The sequence below is a fragment of the Pelophylax lessonae genome, assembly GCF_965119305.1.
Source record: "Pelophylax lessonae genome assembly, chromosome: 1".
Classification (NCBI taxonomy): Eukaryota; Metazoa; Chordata; class Amphibia; order Anura; family Ranidae; genus Pelophylax; species Pelophylax lessonae.
Window position 1 is genome coordinate 736130882 of NC_138768.1, and position 20121 is coordinate 736151002.

Below are 20121 nucleotides of genomic sequence, written 5' to 3' on the forward strand. Positions count from 1 at the left end.
CGTGCTCGCCTCCTAGCCTCCTGAGAGCAAGCGACGTAGACCTACGTCGCCTTGCCCAGGAGCGGCTGCCTGCCGCAGTAAATCTGCGGTAGGCGGTCAGTAACTGGTTAAGGGGCGCGTGGCAGGGGCTGTGCCTTATGCCTACATACTTTTGCTAATAGGTGTCCCTTATTTCCATCTCAGAAAGTTGAGAGGCATGGTTTTTATATCAAACCTGGAAGCAGGCCTGGACTGGGACAAAAATAGGCCCGGGCATTTTAGACTGTGCAGTCTGGTCCCTGGGGGAGGGGGGTGGGCAGGTGTTCACAGGGTGGTTGGTGATAGGCTATTCATCCTGTGATATTCATCAGTGCGCTCACCTTCCTCCCAGTGTGCGGAGGCCCTCTCTACCCCTGTGCAGTTGTCATGTTGTGCTGGCTGTTGCTAGGAGAGAGCCCTTCATTTTCCCTTGAGTGCAGCTGTATCTCCAGCGGCTGACTCTGAGGTGTCTATCCCCTGCAGGGGCTTCGTTTGTGTCTCTCTCTCCTTCTTCTGCACCTCTTAGTCTTTTGGCGCCACCCCTGCTTTAGGCATTACTGCATAGCGGGAGGTAAGCGGCAGCCGCCGTCTTTGCTAGCACTGTCTGGACTGTGGTCCCTGCTTACCTCCCTCTGTGCGGGCCGGTCATCAACAGGCCATGCTTCTTAGGACATGCAGTCTGGAGGCCCTGGCCCACTGGGCAAATGCCTGGAGTGCCCTATGGCCTTTCCAGGCCTGCCTGGAAGCCACATTCAGCAAACATCTCACATTGTTTCTTAATGAAACTAATTGACCTTTGTCATATGTTTCTTCACCGTGTAACCTGCCTCTCATGCTGCATCGTGAATGCATAAGGCTGTAATGGTATGAGGGAAATGATAGTGGGAACACACAACCTTTATGAAGGCTTAACTACTGACTCATTCAAAATACAAATGTACAGACTACTCTCAGGCAGTGGGATGTCCAAATGAAAAAGCTGAATGAAGAGGCACTCAGGTAAAATGTATTCCCTGAATTAGTTTCACACCACTCATCTTAGACGGCAGTGTTTCTTTAATCATGGAATCTAATTGATTGTAATGAGCCACAGCTCCTTTATGTTGCCCATTTGTATTTGAATGAATACTGCATGAATGAACAGAGTTATCATGTATGCAGCAGTGTCACCCAGGCTACGCATACCATACGCTCGTTGAAGTAGGGAAATATGTCTCCTCCTCTATTCTGCTTTGCTAGCAACTCATTGTTGTCCCGGGGAGGTTTACAGACAAGCAGTATGATGACTGACATTCAACTTGTTAATAATAAGGTAACTATTACTATTTTATCATGCTCATTGTACTCTAATCCCAGCTAACTTTAATGAATTTATCTATGCAGGCAGAGTGCCGGAGGTTTCACCGTGTAGCCACCAACATTAAGCATGTGTGTGGGATGCTGCTGAGTGTTAAGAGGTAATGTCACAGATAGTGATGCCTGTCATTTCTAATGGTGTGCCTTGATGTGTCATTTTATTCAGTGCTGTTATAACATATGGCAATTTAAACAAGAGGGGCTTATGTGTTGTAGTATATGACCTTGGTAGCTGTGAGTTTAACAACAAGCCAATCTATAGGTAATTATTGATAATAAAAATAGCTGTTTTTAGTCAGTTGGTTTGAATTTTTCTGAACTGGTGCCATATATAACTGTCACTGGGGTACATAATGTTGTTAAAGTTAAGTTCTGTGCTAGAAGAATCTTTTCTTTACAAATATTTTTTGAGGTCCTCATGTCTTTATAATTAATGTTTAATATATGGACACATTTAAAATGTTTAGTCTTCTTAGCGGGCCTTTGCTGTTTCACTGTAAAACTGATTATTCAAGGCGCTACTAAGCAGTGTAACAAGCAAACTGCTAAGTGTAAAATGTAGAAGCAGCAAGTCAAAATCCATTTTATTCTGCCCTTGCTTCAGCAGTGGTTGAGTTTCTACACCTTGAACTGCTCTGATCCACTACTAAACTACTTGAGAATTATTTGATACATATAAGTATGGGAAAACACGTGACACTCCCCTTGTATCCCCACACTCGAGTGCTTGTCATCAGAGCAGATCTGAGCACTGTCACATCACACATGGAGCCATGCATATCTCTAGGCAAGTATCTACTGAAACTAAACAAACTAACAGAGGAATCTTGGGCTTTCTAGTGCACAGGAGTCAGGGCAGCATATGAGCACAGGGAAAGGCAAGTACAACCCCTCCTTTGCCTCCCTCTGCTTTGCCAAGCACAGACAAATATACAGGTTTTTGTTGTAGCGGAGAGCCCATTTATTTGCCATGCTCAGATGCAGGGGCAGACCCCTTTAACTCCTTTTCCCTGGGTTTTTGGACATGCCTAGAAAAAGGTATGGTTCTCAGTTTCTCTACTTCAAAAGCTTAGAGGGGCCACACCTGATAGGCCTCTTTATAAGCCTGTATAGCAACAGAGAGTACACACGCACCGATTGTTGGCTGTGAATTTTTCGGCCAACGTCCGATCGGCCGATTGTCGGCTTGTTAGTATGATGCTTCCGACAACCGACTGCGACTTTTCGGCTGAACAAAATCTGGTGTGCATGCTATAAAATTTTTGTTGGCCGTCAACAGAACGGCCGATTGTTCGTCAGTCAGTACAGATTTCGGCAGACAAAAATCAGATGAGCAAGACTGGGCATGCTCAGAGAAGAAAAAACACACGGAAAGTAAACCAGCACATGACATCACTTCTGAAGTTTGTTGTTGTTGGCCAAAAAATTAGTGTGCAGTCTAGAGCACATTTCAACCAACACAGCAACACTGGACAAAAACGGCCGATCAGTCGGCCAACAATCGGTGCGTGTGTACGAGGCATTACTGAGAATTGTCCTGGGGCTTTGGGTACCTCCAGCTGTTCATCTATGTTACCAGATTGACCCTGGACTTCACTGAGAGGGATGCTGTTTATGAGGATAAGCACAAGTAGCTGTTTATGCTGAAAAGTGACAACTCTCAGTTGGACTCTCTGTTGCTATAAAGACTTATAGAGACCATCATCTGCAGCCAGGTTACCCTAACTGAGCCACTTGTACATTGCTGTTAACCACCTCAATACTGGGGACTTAAACCCCCTTCCTTCCCAGACCAATTTTCAGCTTTTAGCGCTGTTGCATTTTGAATGACAATTGCGCGGTCATGCAACACTGTACCTAAACCAAATTTATGTCATTTTTTCCCCACAAATAGAGCTTTCTTTTGGTGGTATTTGATCACCGCCAAGTTTTTTCTTTTTTGGTGCACAAATAAAAAAAGGCCGAAAAGTTTGAAAAAAAAAAAAAGTTTTTTGTTTAGGTTATAAAATTTTGTAAATAGATACGTTTTTTCCTGCACTGATGAGCACTGATGATGCCGCACTGACAGGCACTGATGAGGAGACACTGATGGGGTGGCACTGATGGGGTGGCACTGATGGGGTGGATATGCAGCACTGATGGGCACTGATAGGTAGCACTGATATGCAGCACTGATGGGCACTGATATGTGGCACTGATAGATAGCACTGATATGCAGCATTGGTGGGCACTGATAGGCAGCACTGATGGGCACTGATCGGCGGCACTGATGGGCACTGATAGGCGGCACTGATGGGCACTGATGGGTGGCACTGATGGGCGGCACTGATGGGCACTGATAGGCAGCACTGGTGGGCAGTAATGGGCACTGGTGGGCGGCACTGATAGATGGCAATAACGGGCACTGGTGGGCAGCACTGATAGATGGCATTGGTGGGCAGCACTGATAGGGGGGCACCACTGGCAGGCTCTCTGAGCCCTGTTTGCCATCCCTGGTGGCCATGGTGGGCATCCCTGGTGGTCATGGGTGGGCATCCCTGGTGGCTCTAGTGGCATCCCCTCCCCCCAGGGCTGCACTGGTAATCAATCATCTGATTACCAGCACAGACCCCCCCTGTGATCAGTGAGTAATTAGAAATACTCACTGATCACCCCAGCTGCAGAATTGATCCTCTTCTCTTCTCCTCACTGACAGGATCTGTCAGGAGGAGAAGAGATCGAAGCCGTTACAACGGCTGTATTGACATTACATGACGGCTGTGATTGGTCACAGCCGTCATGTGATCAGGAGGGCCAATCACAGGGCCCTCCTGCCGAGGCTTGTTGCTCTGTGTCCTAGGGACACAGGCACATCGAGATCGCGCCGCTGCGCGTGATCGCGGCGGCGCGATCTCTCTCCTTCTGAAGGACGTTCCGGAACGTCTATTCAGAAGGACGAGACTCCCACCCGGCCGTATATGTACTATGGCCCGGGTGGGAGGTGGTTAAGAACCCGTGTTTTGCATTATTGCTTCTAAAGTTGCACCTGTTTAGTAAACTGCAAGTTACATGTAGCGCTACACCCACAAGGGTTCTTTCCCAAGCAGTACAGTCTAGGGGTTGTCTTTTTGTAATTTACTGCTTGTAGAACTTGTAACAGCAGAGGGGTTAAGGCATGGGATGTTCAAAAATGATTAAAAAAAAACAGCAGTTAAAGGACAATTTTCTTCTTAAGTTAATGTGAACATTAAATAGTCTATTCCCTCATAGCTGGGGACCATGAGGTAACTTCTGAACAGTAATAGAGGAACACCTTTCTTTAAGCTCACACTCCAAGATTCTGATGAGGACAGTGGAATGGCCAGTATTTTGAGACCCATTGAGGGCTGTCTCAATCCAAAGCTTTCACTGGCACATATATATTTAAAAGCACGCAGTCACCAGCAATCAATCAAGAGTCACTACTCATAAGTTCCCAGGACAGCCACCACTTTTCAAGCTTCCTCCGAGCACCACCCAGTGAGGAAGACAATCCTTTCTCCAGACCAGATTCCTTGTGGTAAAGTCATACTTCCGGCTCCAGATCATGTCCAGGTCCTCAGCCCGGCCACAGCTGAGACCTCCAAAATCAGCAGCAGTTTGGAACTCTGATCCAGGAAAAAGAACAACCTCTCCAGGGTTCCAGACTATTCATCAGCTTCCCCAGCCACCATCTGGGTATACGTCCCCAGGAAATGGCTAGGTTCTGATTAATATTCAGGGTGGGTATTTGAACTATCCCTCCCTAAGCTCTAGAAATTTCTCTTAGAAGCAGGGGGAAGCAATCAAACTCCAAGACTGTGAAAACCTGAACAGACCAAAACAAATAAAAACACTACTCTATTGATTACAGAAGAAGCCAAAAACTAAATTTACATAGCATTCAACATTAGGAGGGTGCTACATACAATTAGTCTTTATCTGGCCATTTGGTCTATTACCCATTCTCTTACAATATTACTTTCTATTGCTACAGACAGTTTGGGAAGAAAGTTGCTTTTACATTGTCGGTATATGTGAAGCTTTATTTATTTTTTCATACATTTTACAGATATATAGGAAGGAACAGTGTTGTGGAATGGGCACTATTTCATCTTCAGATGCAGATCCACAGCAGACGTGACCTGCTCTTCAACATTAGCAGCTTTTCAAAAAACAACATGGTATGTACTAGGATGTTCTTTCAATCACACACATCATAATATACATACAGTAGAAAGCAAGCATGTGAAATATTGTATTCTAGGTCAGTTTGTGGTTGGCATTGGTCTTTTATATTTACTTAAGTGTATTCAGCAATTATATAGTATGCATTATTTTTTCCCCGTTTCCTGGTCTCCAATAATAAAATAATATGACAAAAAGACCTATGACACTCCAAGCTACATTCTGAATAAATTAGCCCTAATGTCTTTCCCCAATATTAGCAAACAATGTTGCAATGTAATTGCTTTTGTGTGTTATAAAAGCAGTGCTCAACTTTTACAAACCTTTATCCAAAATGATATGTCATGTGTGTCATTAACTGTTTCATAAATAGCTCATGATCTGGGTAGATCAGAGCTCTGTGTTGCCCCAACGTGTTCTACCCTACTGTTCCCACCCCAAACTAACAAACCATCTCACTCCATTAAATAATCACGCTACTCATACTTAGATTTAAAATGGCCGATATTGGCCTTTTATTAAACAACACATATTTTTATTACTAAATATAACAATGTAACAATAATCCAGATTAAAGTTGTTTGCAGGTCCTTGACAGTACCATATTAAACAACTTTTTGTGTCTGTGTCACCATTCGGCTTAGTCATGTCCCCAGCCGCTAAGCACCTCCTCAGAGACTAACACAGCCGACCTCAGACACCCACCTGTACCAGTTAGAGGACGCCATACCTCGGATGGGTCCCCACCATTTTTCCCAAAAAAACAGCTTGTAGACCCCTGTCAAGGACCCCAAGCCGCCACCACCCTGAAAAAAACAACAAAATACCCCAACAATCGGAATTCCCCACAGAAAAAAGAGGGCGGGAGGGAGGGACGTTCTTCCACACTTTCTCCTCAAAGAGTGACCGGACCTCTCCTACCCTGCAGCTATACTTCTACAGCTCCACCCCCTCACCCCGTACAACTGACCAATAAGTTAAGGGTCAGCACAGACCACCTACTTTTCTCAATTAACCCTTGCAGCTCGGTTCACCTTCCACCCAGCCATGCACTGTATGCCCTCTACTTAGTTCGTTCCTCCTAGCGCTGGGCATGTTTTAAGGGGGACTCAGATGTAAAGGGTGCCCTGTGGACTCTGATGTAAGTGGGCTTTGGGAACTCTAATTTAAGGGGAAATGCTGGGAACTCTGATGTAAGTGGTAGGTTTGGTGAGCAGAAACTCCCTTACATTAGAGTTCCCCTTTACACCAGAGTCCACAGTGTTCTCCCTTAAAAAAAATTGCTGTGTGCCTCTAAAGTGGTCAGCTTTGGCTTGAAGAACAGGTGGCAACTCTATCTGCGGCTCTGTGTGTCTGTCTGTGTCGGAATGTAGACATACACTGCCCCGGCAGATGGATAAAACAACCTCACAACACTGAGTGATCCTTACATTTTTATGAACCAGCACTGCCAGGCTGTGTCACACTGCACTGTCCTGACATCGCTGTGGGGTGGGAGCTGTGCATGTGTAAAATTAGGTGTTGAAAGATCACATACCCTGAAGCAGGGTTGGGGCTGTGTATGTGTAAAGGCAGACACTGAAAGATCACATAGCCCACATCTCTGAGTAACCTGTCATTATTATGAATGTGCTGTTTTGCATTCATAGTCATGAAAGATCACTCAGAGCTGTGGCTCTGTGTGATCTATCTGAAACTTCTTGTACAAACACAGGGCACTGGAATATAGATTACACAGAGCTGCAGTGCTGACTGGTCTCTCAGATAGCAAGAAATTGTGCTGAAAGTTTGAAGAAAACTTGCTAAGCTATTGCTAGGTTTGCCAGGCTTCAAAAGTTTGTTGCACAATTGCAGCCTGTCCACGTTGCATGACTGCAGATCAACTTTCTTTGCAAACATTCTGCAAGTCTGCTGCATTTTCTGGTTCAGTTATGTTGTGTAATAGTCATCCCACCACAGGGGTCACTGTGACTTGCAGAGCTCTTGCTATAGATTCACCACTGCAACTTTGCTGTGGCTAGAGACTTACCACGCAAAATCGCTACAAATTTGAAAAGTGTCATCTAGAACTCGTGCTTCAAGTGCTCTGCGAGTGTACAAATTGTCAGTGAAAGGGTGCAGCAAGTTAATAAATTTACAAATCAACACTGCCACAAATTTGTGGCAAGTTATCCTTGCTATCTAAGCTTTTATTACAATGAATGAGCAAGCAGTGCTAATTGTTTATTCATAATAGTGAAATATCACTTTGTTCGAAGAGGGGACCTCTGTGCTGGTTGCATCTGCCCTTACAGTAAAGCCCATGATTTGAGCTTCAGAATGGGGTGGAGCTCAAGTCAACATGAAGGCGTATGTTTAGGGACAATGGGACAACCGATTAGAACGGGACAAACATTTTTCACGAGAGTTTTTCTATAATGCTGTCTGTGTTGCTGACCTGGAACAAGTAGTTCTGAAACTCATTTACAGCATGCTGGTTTTGGAACTGTGACTAAAGCATAGCATAGTCAGACATAAGCAGCATTTTCAGAAGGAGACCCCCATAATTCTTTCATGACTGAGTCAGTTTGATCGCAATAGTTGTGACTGCGTTAATCTAATGACAATATTTGTTGCTTGTTGTCTATTAATATGTCAGTGATCATGAAGCTGAAGGCACAAAATGTTTAATATACTCCCCTATAAGAACAAGGAATATAAATCCACTTTGTGTGCACCAAATACCTTTGCAAACCCTGGTTTTACCTTGTAAAAGTAGTGGTGACATCATCACTGTGTTGTACATAACCTGTGCAGAGAGCAGCAGAGTTGTGGGAGGAAGCAGAAAATGACAGGAAGGGGTGTATACAAGACCCACACGTGGAGAGGGAGCAGCAGTGCCTACTCTTTATTGCACACAATCCTGCATAAAGGAATTTTTTTTTTTTGCTTGATTACTGCATAGATCTGAAAAAATACATAAAGCACACCAGGATTTGCTTATCTCAGAGGTCAGCTTTAATAGGGGAAAACAAGCAGACAATATATCCTAACATTATGGTTATTTAGGAGGTAACATTGATGACTATGGCATGGATGGACTACACTTTTACCAGGAGGAATATGGACTGCATTGCCTTGATTAAAATGAACCTGTGCTTTGCCAATGCAGGGTAAAGAAACAGGTAATTTTATTGCTGATCCATGCAGCTGCTTATATTTGCCTTCCCTTTACTCCCCCGATGCTCTGTTACCCTAGGTAAGTAAAGTGATGTACTCAGTAAAGGTGTAAAGGTAGGGAAGGGATTTTATTAATTCCCCTTCATCCTAGCCCTCTCCACGCCTTGTTATGTCTATTTTCTATATGTGCTGGCCCAGCTCCTCTGCCCCTCCTTTCACCTCCTACATGAACGTTTATGTAGAGCCTGGAGGAGTAGTGAAAGGAAATATTAAAAGGTTTTACTTGAGTGATAACTGAGTCTGCTGAAGCTGCTGACATAATATCCAAGGTGGTGTTGCCCAGCAGCAGTCTCGGGGCTTTTGTCCACACATTGGAGACTATTACAGGTAAATAACGTGTATAAAATATGTTAATTACATTAATTAATGTCTTAATATGTTATTTTAAGGGAGATTGTTGTTGAAATAAATAATCTGTTGGCCTCTTTAACCACTTGCCGACCGCCGCACGACTATCTACGTCGGCGGTCAGCCCCTCACAAGCAAACTAACGTAGGGCTACGTCGCTTGCTTGTGAGGGTCTAGGGAGCGAGCGCGCGCCCCCGGAGGCGCGCTCCCGCTCCCGCGTGGTCACGGACCCCCCCGCGCGTGTGACCAGTGGACCCGAGGAGAGGGAGAATGTCAGGCAGCTTGTGTAAACAAGCCACCTGTCATTCTCCTCGCTGTAAAGACACTGATCACATGGATCTACTATGTAGATCCGTTGATCAGTGTCCTTACAGCTCAAGCCACAGCCAATCACAGTAGAAAGCACGCCCCTAGGGACACACACAGCCCCTCCCTCCCAAATAAAGTTAACCCCTTCACTACCAGTGTATTTTTACAGTAACAGTGCATATATATAGCACTGATTACTGTAGAAATGTCACTGGTAACCCCAAAAGTGTCAGAAATGTCAGTCAAGGGTCCGATCTGTACGCCGCAATGTCGCAGTACCGCAAAAAAAATCGCAGATCGCCGCCACTACGCGTTAAAAAAAAAACAAAAATGACAAAAATCTTTCCCTTTGTTAGTAAACGCGATAACTTTTGCGCAAATCAATCAAAATACGCTTTTTGCGATTTTTTTTTACCAAACATAGGTAGCATAAAACAAATTGGCCGAAAATGTTAAAAAATTTTGATTTTTACATTTTTTTTGGGGGGAATTTCATATAAAAAAATGTGAAAAATATTGCTATTTTTGCAAAATTGATGCTCTTTTTTTGTTTATAGCACGTGATCAAAAAATCACACAGGTGATCAAATACCACCAAAAGAAAGCTCTGTTTGTGGGAAAAAAAGGACGCCAAATTCGTTTAGGTACAACGTCGCACGACCGTGCAATTGTCCGTTAAAGTCACGCAGTGACGAATCGCAAAATACCCCCTGGTCGGAATGGGGGTAAAATCTTCCGGGGCTTAAGTGGTTAAGAGCCCATTCAGACGAGCGCGACACGACTTTGGGGGGCGACCTGTGAAGTCGCGTGCACCGCTGTGCACCGCGACTTTGGCGCGACTTGCAGAGACTTCCCATAATGGAAGTCTATGCAAGTCGCCTCCAGGTCGCCCCAAAGTAGTACAGGACCCTTTTTCTAAGTCGGAGCGACTTGTGTCGCTCCTATTAGAACGGGTCCTGTGCTAATCAATGGACCGCGACCGAGCGCGACTTGTCAGGCTGACAAGTCGCCTGAAAAGTCGCGCTAATGTGAATGGGCTCTAAAATGAAATTTAATTGGTGTGTATCCATTCATGTACATTTTTGTATGAATTTAAAATTTGACAATAGTGGACTTGGTACTGCATAGAGTTTTCATGTTGCCCCAAATGTTTATATGGGTTTCTCTGGGTGGTGGATTTTCCTAAAATATCAAAATATACCGATAGGTTAATAGGATTTTTTAAAATTGGTTCAAGTGTATGAGTTTTTTTTTTTCCTGTAATGTAATCTTAAAGTGATATTAAAGTCTCCAGTTTTTTTTTTTTATACCGAAAATAAAAAAGATGTTATACTTACCTGCCCTGTGCAATGGAATTATGCAGAATGGCCTCTCACCTTCTGTTCTGGGGTACCCAGCCAGCGATGTCCTCCTCTCCTGCTCTGTGCCTGCCCTCATATCAAGCCACTTGCTATGGGGCCAAGTTGACATTGACACACACAGCCTGCCCCGCTTCCGCTCCTTCCTTACAGGATTTGATTGACAGCAGCAGGAGCTAATGGTTCCCGCTGCTGTCTCTTTGCCTGTGAGAGAGAGTGAAAGACAAGAGCTGATGCAGATGGACACAGCACTGGATTGATACAGGACTCAGGTAAGAACACTGAACAAAATTATAAATGCAACACTTTTGTTTTTGCCCCCTTTTTTAATAGGCTGAACTCTTAGACTTTTTCTATGTACACAAAAGGCCTATTTCTTTCAAATATTGTTCACCTATCTGTCTAAATCTGTGTTAGGGCTCTTTCACACGGGCGTTCCGATCAGATCAGCTTGTCAGCTTTTAAAGCGGATCTGATCGGATGCCCCATTCAGCCCTATGGAGCAGCGGATGTCAGCGGTGACATGTCCGCTGACACCCGCTGCCATCCGCATCTGATCCTGTCCGTGAAATCCGGACGGATAGAAACCCTATTTTCTATCCGTCCTGGGGATCGGATGGGATGGGATCGGATGAGAGTGGACAAGCGGTCCGCTCTCATCCGATTCCCCATAGAGAGCAGCGGGGCTCTGACACCTCCCTCTCCGCACACAGTGCGGAGACGGAGCTGTCATCTGCCGGCTCAGCGGCCTTAGTGAGCACTTCTCCTCTGCTGAGATAATCCATCCACTTCACAGGTGTGGCATATCAAGATGCTGATTAGACAAGATGATTATTGCACAGGCATGCCTTAGGCTGGCCACAATAAAATGCCACTCTAAAACGTGCAGTTTTATCATACAGCACAATGCCACAGATATCAAAAGTTTAGAGGGACTGTGCAATTGGCATGCTGACTGCAGGAATGTCCACCAGAGCTGTTGCCCCTGAATTGAATGTTCATTTCTCTACCATAAGCCATCTCCAAAGACATTTCAGAGAATTTGGCAGTACATCCAACCGGCCTCACAACCGCAGACCACGTGTAACCACACCAGCCCATGACCTCCACATCCAGCATCTTCACCTCCAAAATTGCCTTAGACCAGCCACCCGGACAGCTGCTGCAACAATCGGTTTGCATAACCAAAGAATTTCTGCACAAACTGTCAGAAACTGTCTCAGATAAGCTCATCTGCATGCTCGTCTTCCTTTTTGGGGTCTCGACCTGACTGCAGTTCATCGTCGTAACTGACTTAAGTGGGCAAATGCTCACATTCGATGGCTTCTCGCACTTTAGAGAGGTGTTCTCTTCACGAATGAATCCCAGTTTTCACTGTACACGGCAGATGGCAGACAGCGTGTATGGAGTTGTGTGGGTGAGCAGTTTGCTGATGTCAATGTTGTGGATCGAGTGGCCTATGGTGGTGGTGGGGTTATGGTATGGGCAGGCGTATGTTATGGACATATGCCTGCCCATACCGTGGCAAGATCCTGAGGCCCATTGTTGTGCCATTCATCCACGACCATCACCTCATGTTGCAGCATGATAATGCACGGCCCCATGTTGCAAGGATCTGTACACAATTCCTGGAAGCTGAAAACATCCCAGTTCTTGCATGGCCAGCATTCTTACCAGACATGTCTCCCACTGAGCATGTTTGGAAAGCTCTGGATCAGCATATACGACAGGGTGTACCAGGTCCTGCCAATATCCAGCAACTTCACATAGCCATTGAAGAGGAGTGCACCAACATTTCACATGCCACAATCAACAACCTGATCAACTCTATGCAAAGGAGATGTGTTGCACTGCGTGAGGCAACTGACTGGTTTTCGGACCCCCCCCCCCCCCCAATACAATAAAACTGCACATTTTAGAGTGGCCTTTATTGAAGCCAGCCTAAGGCCAACCTGTGCAATAATCATGCTGTCTAATCAGCATCTTGATTTGCTACACCTGTGAGGTGGATGGATTATCTTGGCAAAGGTGAAGTGCTCACTAACACAGATTTTGACAGATTTGTGAACAATATTTGAGAGAAATAGGCCTTTTGTGTACATAGAAAACATCTTAGATCTTTGAGTTCAGCTCATGAAATATGGGGGCAAAAACAAAAGTGTTGCTTTTATAATTTTGTTCAGTGTATTTAGGAAGAATGGAGGGGGAAACACTAGTGGAAGGTTTTTTACCATAGCACAGGGAATGCATTAAGGTAAAAAACCTTTTGGCTTTAAAACCATTTTAATCAGTTTTATAGGGCAAGATTACATACATAAAATTAAATAAAAGCATGCACAATTAATACCCTCAGGACACCATTATCGAGTGAAGTCGGTGGTTTTAGGGCAATTAAAATAATGTTTGCAGAGTAATAGTTCTCTCTAATTGCAGGCAGTTTCCATTCTGTGTTCTTCATGTCAAAAATAACACAGAGCTCATGCCTCAATCGGAGTTCCAGGTCAGAGCGTTCTCCACCCCCGCTTAATATACCAGCTAATGAAATTGTCCTAGCAGCCAATTGTGCTTTATGTAACTGTAGTCATGTCACACAAAAACATTTATATATTGTTGGCCATTCATTAGATGTGGTAGCTGCATTAATTTTTTATTTCAGGCTAACATTTTCAGAAAATCCCTGTTCATCTTGCCAGAAATGCGTGTCCTTGTTACTTCTTGTGAGATGTAAAAACAGCTGGAACAATGTTGACTTTTTTTGTAAACTACTAATGCCATATACTACCATACAGTAGAGATACACAATGGCAGACATGGCTTGCTCCAGATATACAGTGGAGAAGTCTCAGGAATTGTGTTATCCTCAAGATTACCAGGTAAAAATAGAGGGAAAAAATCTTACAAAAAGAAAACGAACGAGGCGACCACATCTAAGGAGTGGTAAGCTACAGTGTATTAGTTTTCTTTGAGATGAAATATACTTTAAATCTTAAGTTTATTATTTTTATTCTTTTAATCAGCACAAGGGACAGTACTTACATTGAATGAAGTGTCCCTTGTGCTTGCCGCTGCTCTTTTATGGTGCTTTTCCACTGCATGGTACGGCTCGGTTTGACGCTTTTCCACTGCATGGTACCGCATGGTACGTGTTAGAATGGTTCGGTACGGTACGGCTTGGTATGGCTCGCTTAAACAGTACCACCTCGGTTGGGGTTCCAAGTGGGCCGTACCTATACCATATCCCACAATTTTTTTGCATGCAGCCTTGATTGTTTGTCACTACTAGCCACTGATTGGTCAGAGAATCATTGTAATCCCACCCACTTACTACTTTAGTGGAAAAGCAAACCGAGCCGAGTAGAGCCTATACAGTGCTGAAACGTGCCTCGTACCATGCAGTGGAAAATCAAACTGAGCCGAGCTGGGCCAAGCAGTGTTGAGTGGAGCCGATCCAGTACTTGCAGTGGACAAGTGCCATTAGATAAAATCTTCCCCCCTCTGACCCCCCCCCCCCCCACCACCACCACCATACCCCCACAATGGTAAACTTTCATTGCTGCGGGAGTTAATATGAGACACTGGGCCCGTCATATGTAGTCATCAAAAGTGCTGACTTTCAGATTGCTTCACCATTCCAGGAAGTTGTACTATAACTTCCAGCAATGAAAAGTGCTCTATGAATGGAGGATGGGTGGATAAATGAAAAGTCAGCCTGTAGTAGGGGGTGGAAAGGGCAGGCATAGTCGGCACTCTTGACGAGTGTTTATGCCAGATCGAGCGGCTCATATTAATCCCCGCAAAACTAGAAGATTATATGAACAGATTTTTTTCATACAGCTTGTAGGCTGAATAAAAAATATCCAACTGATTACTCCATCCGCATTAATCAGTGCAGAGGCTATTTTATTCTGACAGCCTGTTCCAGCAGCTGTCAGCATTCAGTGGGCACTACCAAAACGATTGGCTGCAGTCACTGTTCGGGCAAGAATTAACACCAAGCGGGCAGTAGGGTATTGGCAGGGCCAGTTATAGCATGATAGGTGGACTGGCTTTGTGCATGGAAAAAGACTACCAATAGCATGTGTATGAAAACAGATATTTTCGCTTAAAGGCATAGAAGGAATGTGTCAGCATGTACAGTGTGTGAAATACTGAAAAGAGTAAGTTGCAGAGTAAAAATAACTGACGGAAATGCACTCATTGTTTTTTGTAAAAAACAGTTCTACCTATCTTAACCACATACCCTACACTGTAGTATGCTAGCTATTTGTAATATTGCTGGTGGCTATGGAGATAATTACAGTCAACATAACTTTAATGACTTCCTTATTTTGCAGAGAAAAGATTTTGAAAAGCTAAAGAGCCTGTTATCTATTTGTCCGAAGCAAAGAACTCCAGAAATCCTGAGACAGGTATCATAAAAGCCCTGTGTTTGTTCTCTAATATTGATTTAGTATTATAAGTGCTGCTGTTGAGAATTAATTACTCACACTTGTCATCCATGACTTCAACTGACTGAATAGACTGAGCTTATCATCAGCTGACCTGCGTTCCTGCGCTGACACACTGAACCTGTCTAAACAAATAGCAGTGAGGGTGCTAGGCGTTATTGACACACGCCTTCTGGTCACCTACCCAGGAATCCCAAAACTGCTTTTCCATGAGAGATGACAACTGGCCAGACAATGTGAGTTATAGTACATTTATGCCTTGCATTGTTGTATGAAACAAAGAAGAAAAGTGCAATGGCGGCATGGTCTGCAAGTAAACAATAGAGTCCGAACATTCAGAAAATTCCTTTTCTTAACCCTTTCATGATGGTAATCTTAATGCTTGAACCCAGCTTTGCAACTATGATATGTATTAGGGTCCTTTCACACGCCTGTCAGTTTTTCAGGCGGACCTAATCAGAGACCCTCCATTCACCCCTATGGAGCGGCAGATGTCAGCGGTGACGTGTCCACTGACACCCGCCGCTAACCGAGCCAATCCTTTTTTTTTTTTTCCATAAATTTTATTGAGAAATTGAACATGGAAAAACAGAGTTCACAGTAACTATAAGCAACTTGTACATCTAGACTAGAACAATCTTATTTTGTAACAAGGTGAACATTGCCTTTAAGTTAGAGTTTGGTTATAATAACCCGAGCTTTAACTCAGAAGAAAAGAGCAGTCATGGCGGATAACATAAGACAAGGCAATTCTGAGGAAGTGAAATGTGAAAATGGTGACCTTATTTTCCATCCGTCTGGAGGATCAGATCGGATAAGATCTAAAGAAATTGGACAGGCGGTCCGTTTTCACACGATTTCTCCATAGAGGAGAGCAGAACTCTGTTCATATTCGCTCTGTACAGTGATGAACCTGTCACCTGCCTGCTCAGTGAGATCAGTGGAGCGATCCTCCGCTGAGAAAAGCGGAGCCTGCCGAGCCGGCCACCGTGTGAAAGGACCATTACTAAAACTGTATTCACAGTATCATCACATCTACTTAATGTATCCAAGGTTAGACCTTTATTTTTTCAGGACAAAGTGTGTCTTCATTTAGTAATAAATGGTAATGGATATCTCCTGGCCCTTTTTTTAATATCAAAAGAAATCTCTGCCTGAAATAGTAACATTTTTTTAAAAAAATGTAGCTATATATTTATTGACATTACCATGACCCAACACCAAGAAGAACCCAAAACAAAACTCTTCTACTCCTGATGTTTGCAGCAATAGTGCACATTTTGCGTTGTACTTAGACACTAACAATGACGTAAATTATTATTTTTTTTTTTAATCCTGCCTAAAACATACTGACCTTGACCTGTTATCCTGACTGTGAACTTGACCCTGACACTGACCCTGACACTATTCTAGATCAAGTCCTGATCTAGCTATTTTATCTTTTTTTATTTTTTACATAGTTCTCCTGTGGTTTAGGATAAGCTCACATTTGTGCAGGTGTGGGAGTGCATTTAAATCGCACGCATTCCCACACCTGCTTGCAAACAAAATGCGCTGCTTTAGGCAAATGCACAGGGGTGCCATTAACTCTTAATGGCACCGTCCCCCACGCATTGAAAAGCACAAAGCAAGTTGCAGGTTTCCTGCACACGGAAATGCATGATGCCAAAGCACCAATGAGTTTCTGTGCGGCTGTGTTAAGATGAAGGAAACGCAGGCACAACAGAGTTACATTCTGAAAAGATAATTCTGGGACCATCACAGGCATATGGGCAAGAATGTACAGGCACCTAGAGAGAAGGATCAGACTTCCTATCTTCTACCAGAAGAAAATAGAGTCAGCATTTATGGTTCTCTAACATTTAGGAAAACATTTGTATTGTATCAATGAATCATCTCATCATCTCAGCCAATAAAAGGAATCCCTGTACTCATTGATAAAAATACAACGGTTCTCCTGAATGTTGGAAAACATTCAGGCCAACTGTATTTTGTTCGAGCAGCAGATAGAAAGTCACCTGTACTGCTGGCAGACAACAGTGCTGCATACTGTACATAGTTAATGCTACTACAGTATGATGCAGAACATACAGAGCCTGCATAGTGATGTAATGGAAATAGCTTGTTTGGGTGGAATTCTACTTTAATCACCAGCATATAGCCCAATACATATGTTTTTTTCGTGCCAATGATAATGCCACTGTTGGTCTCCATTTTTTAGATATTAGAGTCTCTGTTGCTATAGTAAAAAGAATTGGAGGCAAGGGAAAACCTTGCCTGATGTCTTAGTGAATGACACTTGATGGGGAAGTGATCTATTGACCAAAATGGTATATTGTAGATAAGCTTAAAGGATATTGATCTTTTTCTGAAATGTTGGAAAGTGAATAAGACAGGCTTACAAGAAATACCATTCTATAGAATAAAAAGCCTTCACTGTATCCAGAGAGGCTATGATGGATGATACAGAGATACAGTATCTCACAAAAGTGAGTACAACCCTCACATTTTTGTAAATATTTTATTTCATGTGGAGCTGCAGTTCATTCAGGGAACCATGAAAGCCAACATGTACTGTGACATACTGAAGCAGAGCATGATCCCCTCCCTTCGGAAAATGGGCCGTTAATGGCTGTGTGTTGAGTTATTTGGAGGGGAAAGAAAATTTACACTGTTATAAAAGCTGTACACTTACTACTTTACATTGTAGCAAAGTGTTATTTCTTCAGTGTCGTCACATGAAAAGATATACTAAAATATTTTTTAAAAATGTGAGGGGTGTACTCACTTTTGTGAGATACTGTATGTCCTGAGAGCTAAACAACAATTAAGGTATGCGTATATAATATATGTGATGGACTTACTAGGCATAAAGATATTTGTTCATCATGTATCAAGGATAGAAAAGAAAAAGTGGTTGAGACCAAATAGGACTACAAACACTCGCCCAGCGCTCTTGGTGAGGGAAATAAACCACACACTAGATCAAATAAATGACATAAATGACATAAAAATCATTAATGATCGCAGCCGCTGTGTTAAAAGCAATGTATATAAAATGATGAAATAAATACTGTAAAAGTACATAAAATGTAGTCCAGCACTTAATGCATCCAGCAGCGCACGATATATCAACATATATCGTAGACCATAAAATCCTTAAAAGGAACAACACTGTCTTCAAATATAATAAAAAACGTCTTTAAAACATCCAAACAGTTCATAAGGTGCTGATAATGATAATCCCCGGTGTCTAGATGCCAGTAGTTAGGTTCCAACCTTCACCACACCCAACGTGACCCCCCTCAGAGTGGGCACTCACCGGAAATATTATAAAAGCACGCCTGTAAGCATAGGTAGCTTGGACCCTTTACTCCTCTGGATAGCCACGTCACCTCCACACACGTGTTCAAATGTGGTTTCAGATGTGTCATGGAAATAAAGGTAGGGGCACAATAGCGTGATACTGTTTCAACATTTATTTGCACAAATCACACCCAAAAACACCCCAAATCCAATATGCTTACATATAAACAGAATTTGTCAAGCAGAATAAAGTAACCCATTGGTTAAGGCCAGCTCACCACGGCTGCATGAAGATAGACAAGCCACCACTGCTTCCGGATGTTAGCCAAATATTCAAGCCTCCTTAGGTGAGATCCGGATACTAGCCAAAGCCACTTCTGGTTACCAGGGAGACAGCATGCCTGTGTTCTGACGCGTTTTGTCCGTGTGGACTTCAAATGAGGACCAGGCATGCTGCATGTTGCCCCCATATTTATATATGAATGACCAGGACTCTTTCCCATAATCATAATTACTGCTCCACCCCTTGGGAGGGGTTTTCCATGCTCAAAACGCCGCCAAAAAGCGTCAATTCCAGTATCCACGATACCGGAAGTGACGTCGGATGTAAACAACATCACGCTATGACGTACCTATGTCATTTCCGGCGGACGTTGCTCGGTCACTTCCGGCGGAAACCGCAATAGAGGATGCCGCTCTAAACACATCCGGAGCATTGACCCCGGATGTTGTTAATTGCACAAGGAAGAAGCCGATCGGCTGTACACAAAGGAGGCTGGCCCCGCTGTTTCCCATAATATCCATCATGGAGAATAGTCAGCCGGGACCCTTGCGATTACCAATGTTATTAGGGGGCAGTCCCGGTCATGCATTTTACATGAAATTATGGTTAACATATTGCCTCTTATTAAGTGAATATGCCAGTCACTACTATGAAAATGTCTTTTTAAAACCGTGCTTATTCCGCATCTGTGCTGAAACACAATATACAGTGTCTATGTGGTAAACCACACAATCAACCTACATTAAAAAGCGATCACAGTAATATGTATTAAAATGACATCTGATTACTTAAAATACAATATAGGTAATCTAATCAAACCACATATAAATGTTCTAAAAATTATATATATAAAACCCTACATATAAGAGGAACAATGGATAAAATGAAATAAAAGTAAATAAAAAATAGCAGAAATACATAAAACACATAGTGCGAATGCATGGGTGTGATTTGTGCAAATAAATGTTGAAACAGTATCACGCTATTGTGCCCCTACCTTTATTTCCATGACACATCTGAAACCACATTTGAACACGTGTGTGGAGGTGACGTGGATATCCAGAGGAGTAAAGGGTCCAAGCTACCTATGCTTACAGGCGTGCTTTTATAATATTTCCGGTGAGTGCCCACTCTGAGGGGGGTCACGTTGGGTGTGGTGAAGGTTGGAACCTAACTACTGGCATCTAGACACCGGGGATTATCATTATCAGCACCTTATGAACTGTTTGGATGTTTTAAAGACGTTTTTTATTATATTTGAAGACAGTGTTGTTCCTTTTAAGGATTTTAT

At 43.3% G+C, this 20121-nt stretch overlaps 1 protein-coding gene across 1 annotated transcript in view; it reads left to right on the top strand.

Moving 5' to 3' along the window:
- Positions 1-1214: 1214 nt before the first annotated feature.
- The window catches only part of LOC309561210 (cyclic nucleotide-binding domain-containing protein 2-like), a 191108-nt gene continuing 172201 nt past the window's right edge, over positions 1215-20121 (top strand). Inside the window, exons 1-4 of the mRNA XM_082264983.1 lie at positions 1215-1330; positions 1402-1475; positions 5444-5555; positions 15128-15202. Of these exons, the coding sequence (XP_082121109.1) occupies positions 1229-1330; positions 1402-1475; positions 5444-5555; positions 15128-15202 (363 nt within the window). The 5' untranslated portion in view covers positions 1215-1228. The remainder of the gene's footprint in view (positions 1331-1401; positions 1476-5443; positions 5556-15127; positions 15203-20121) is intronic.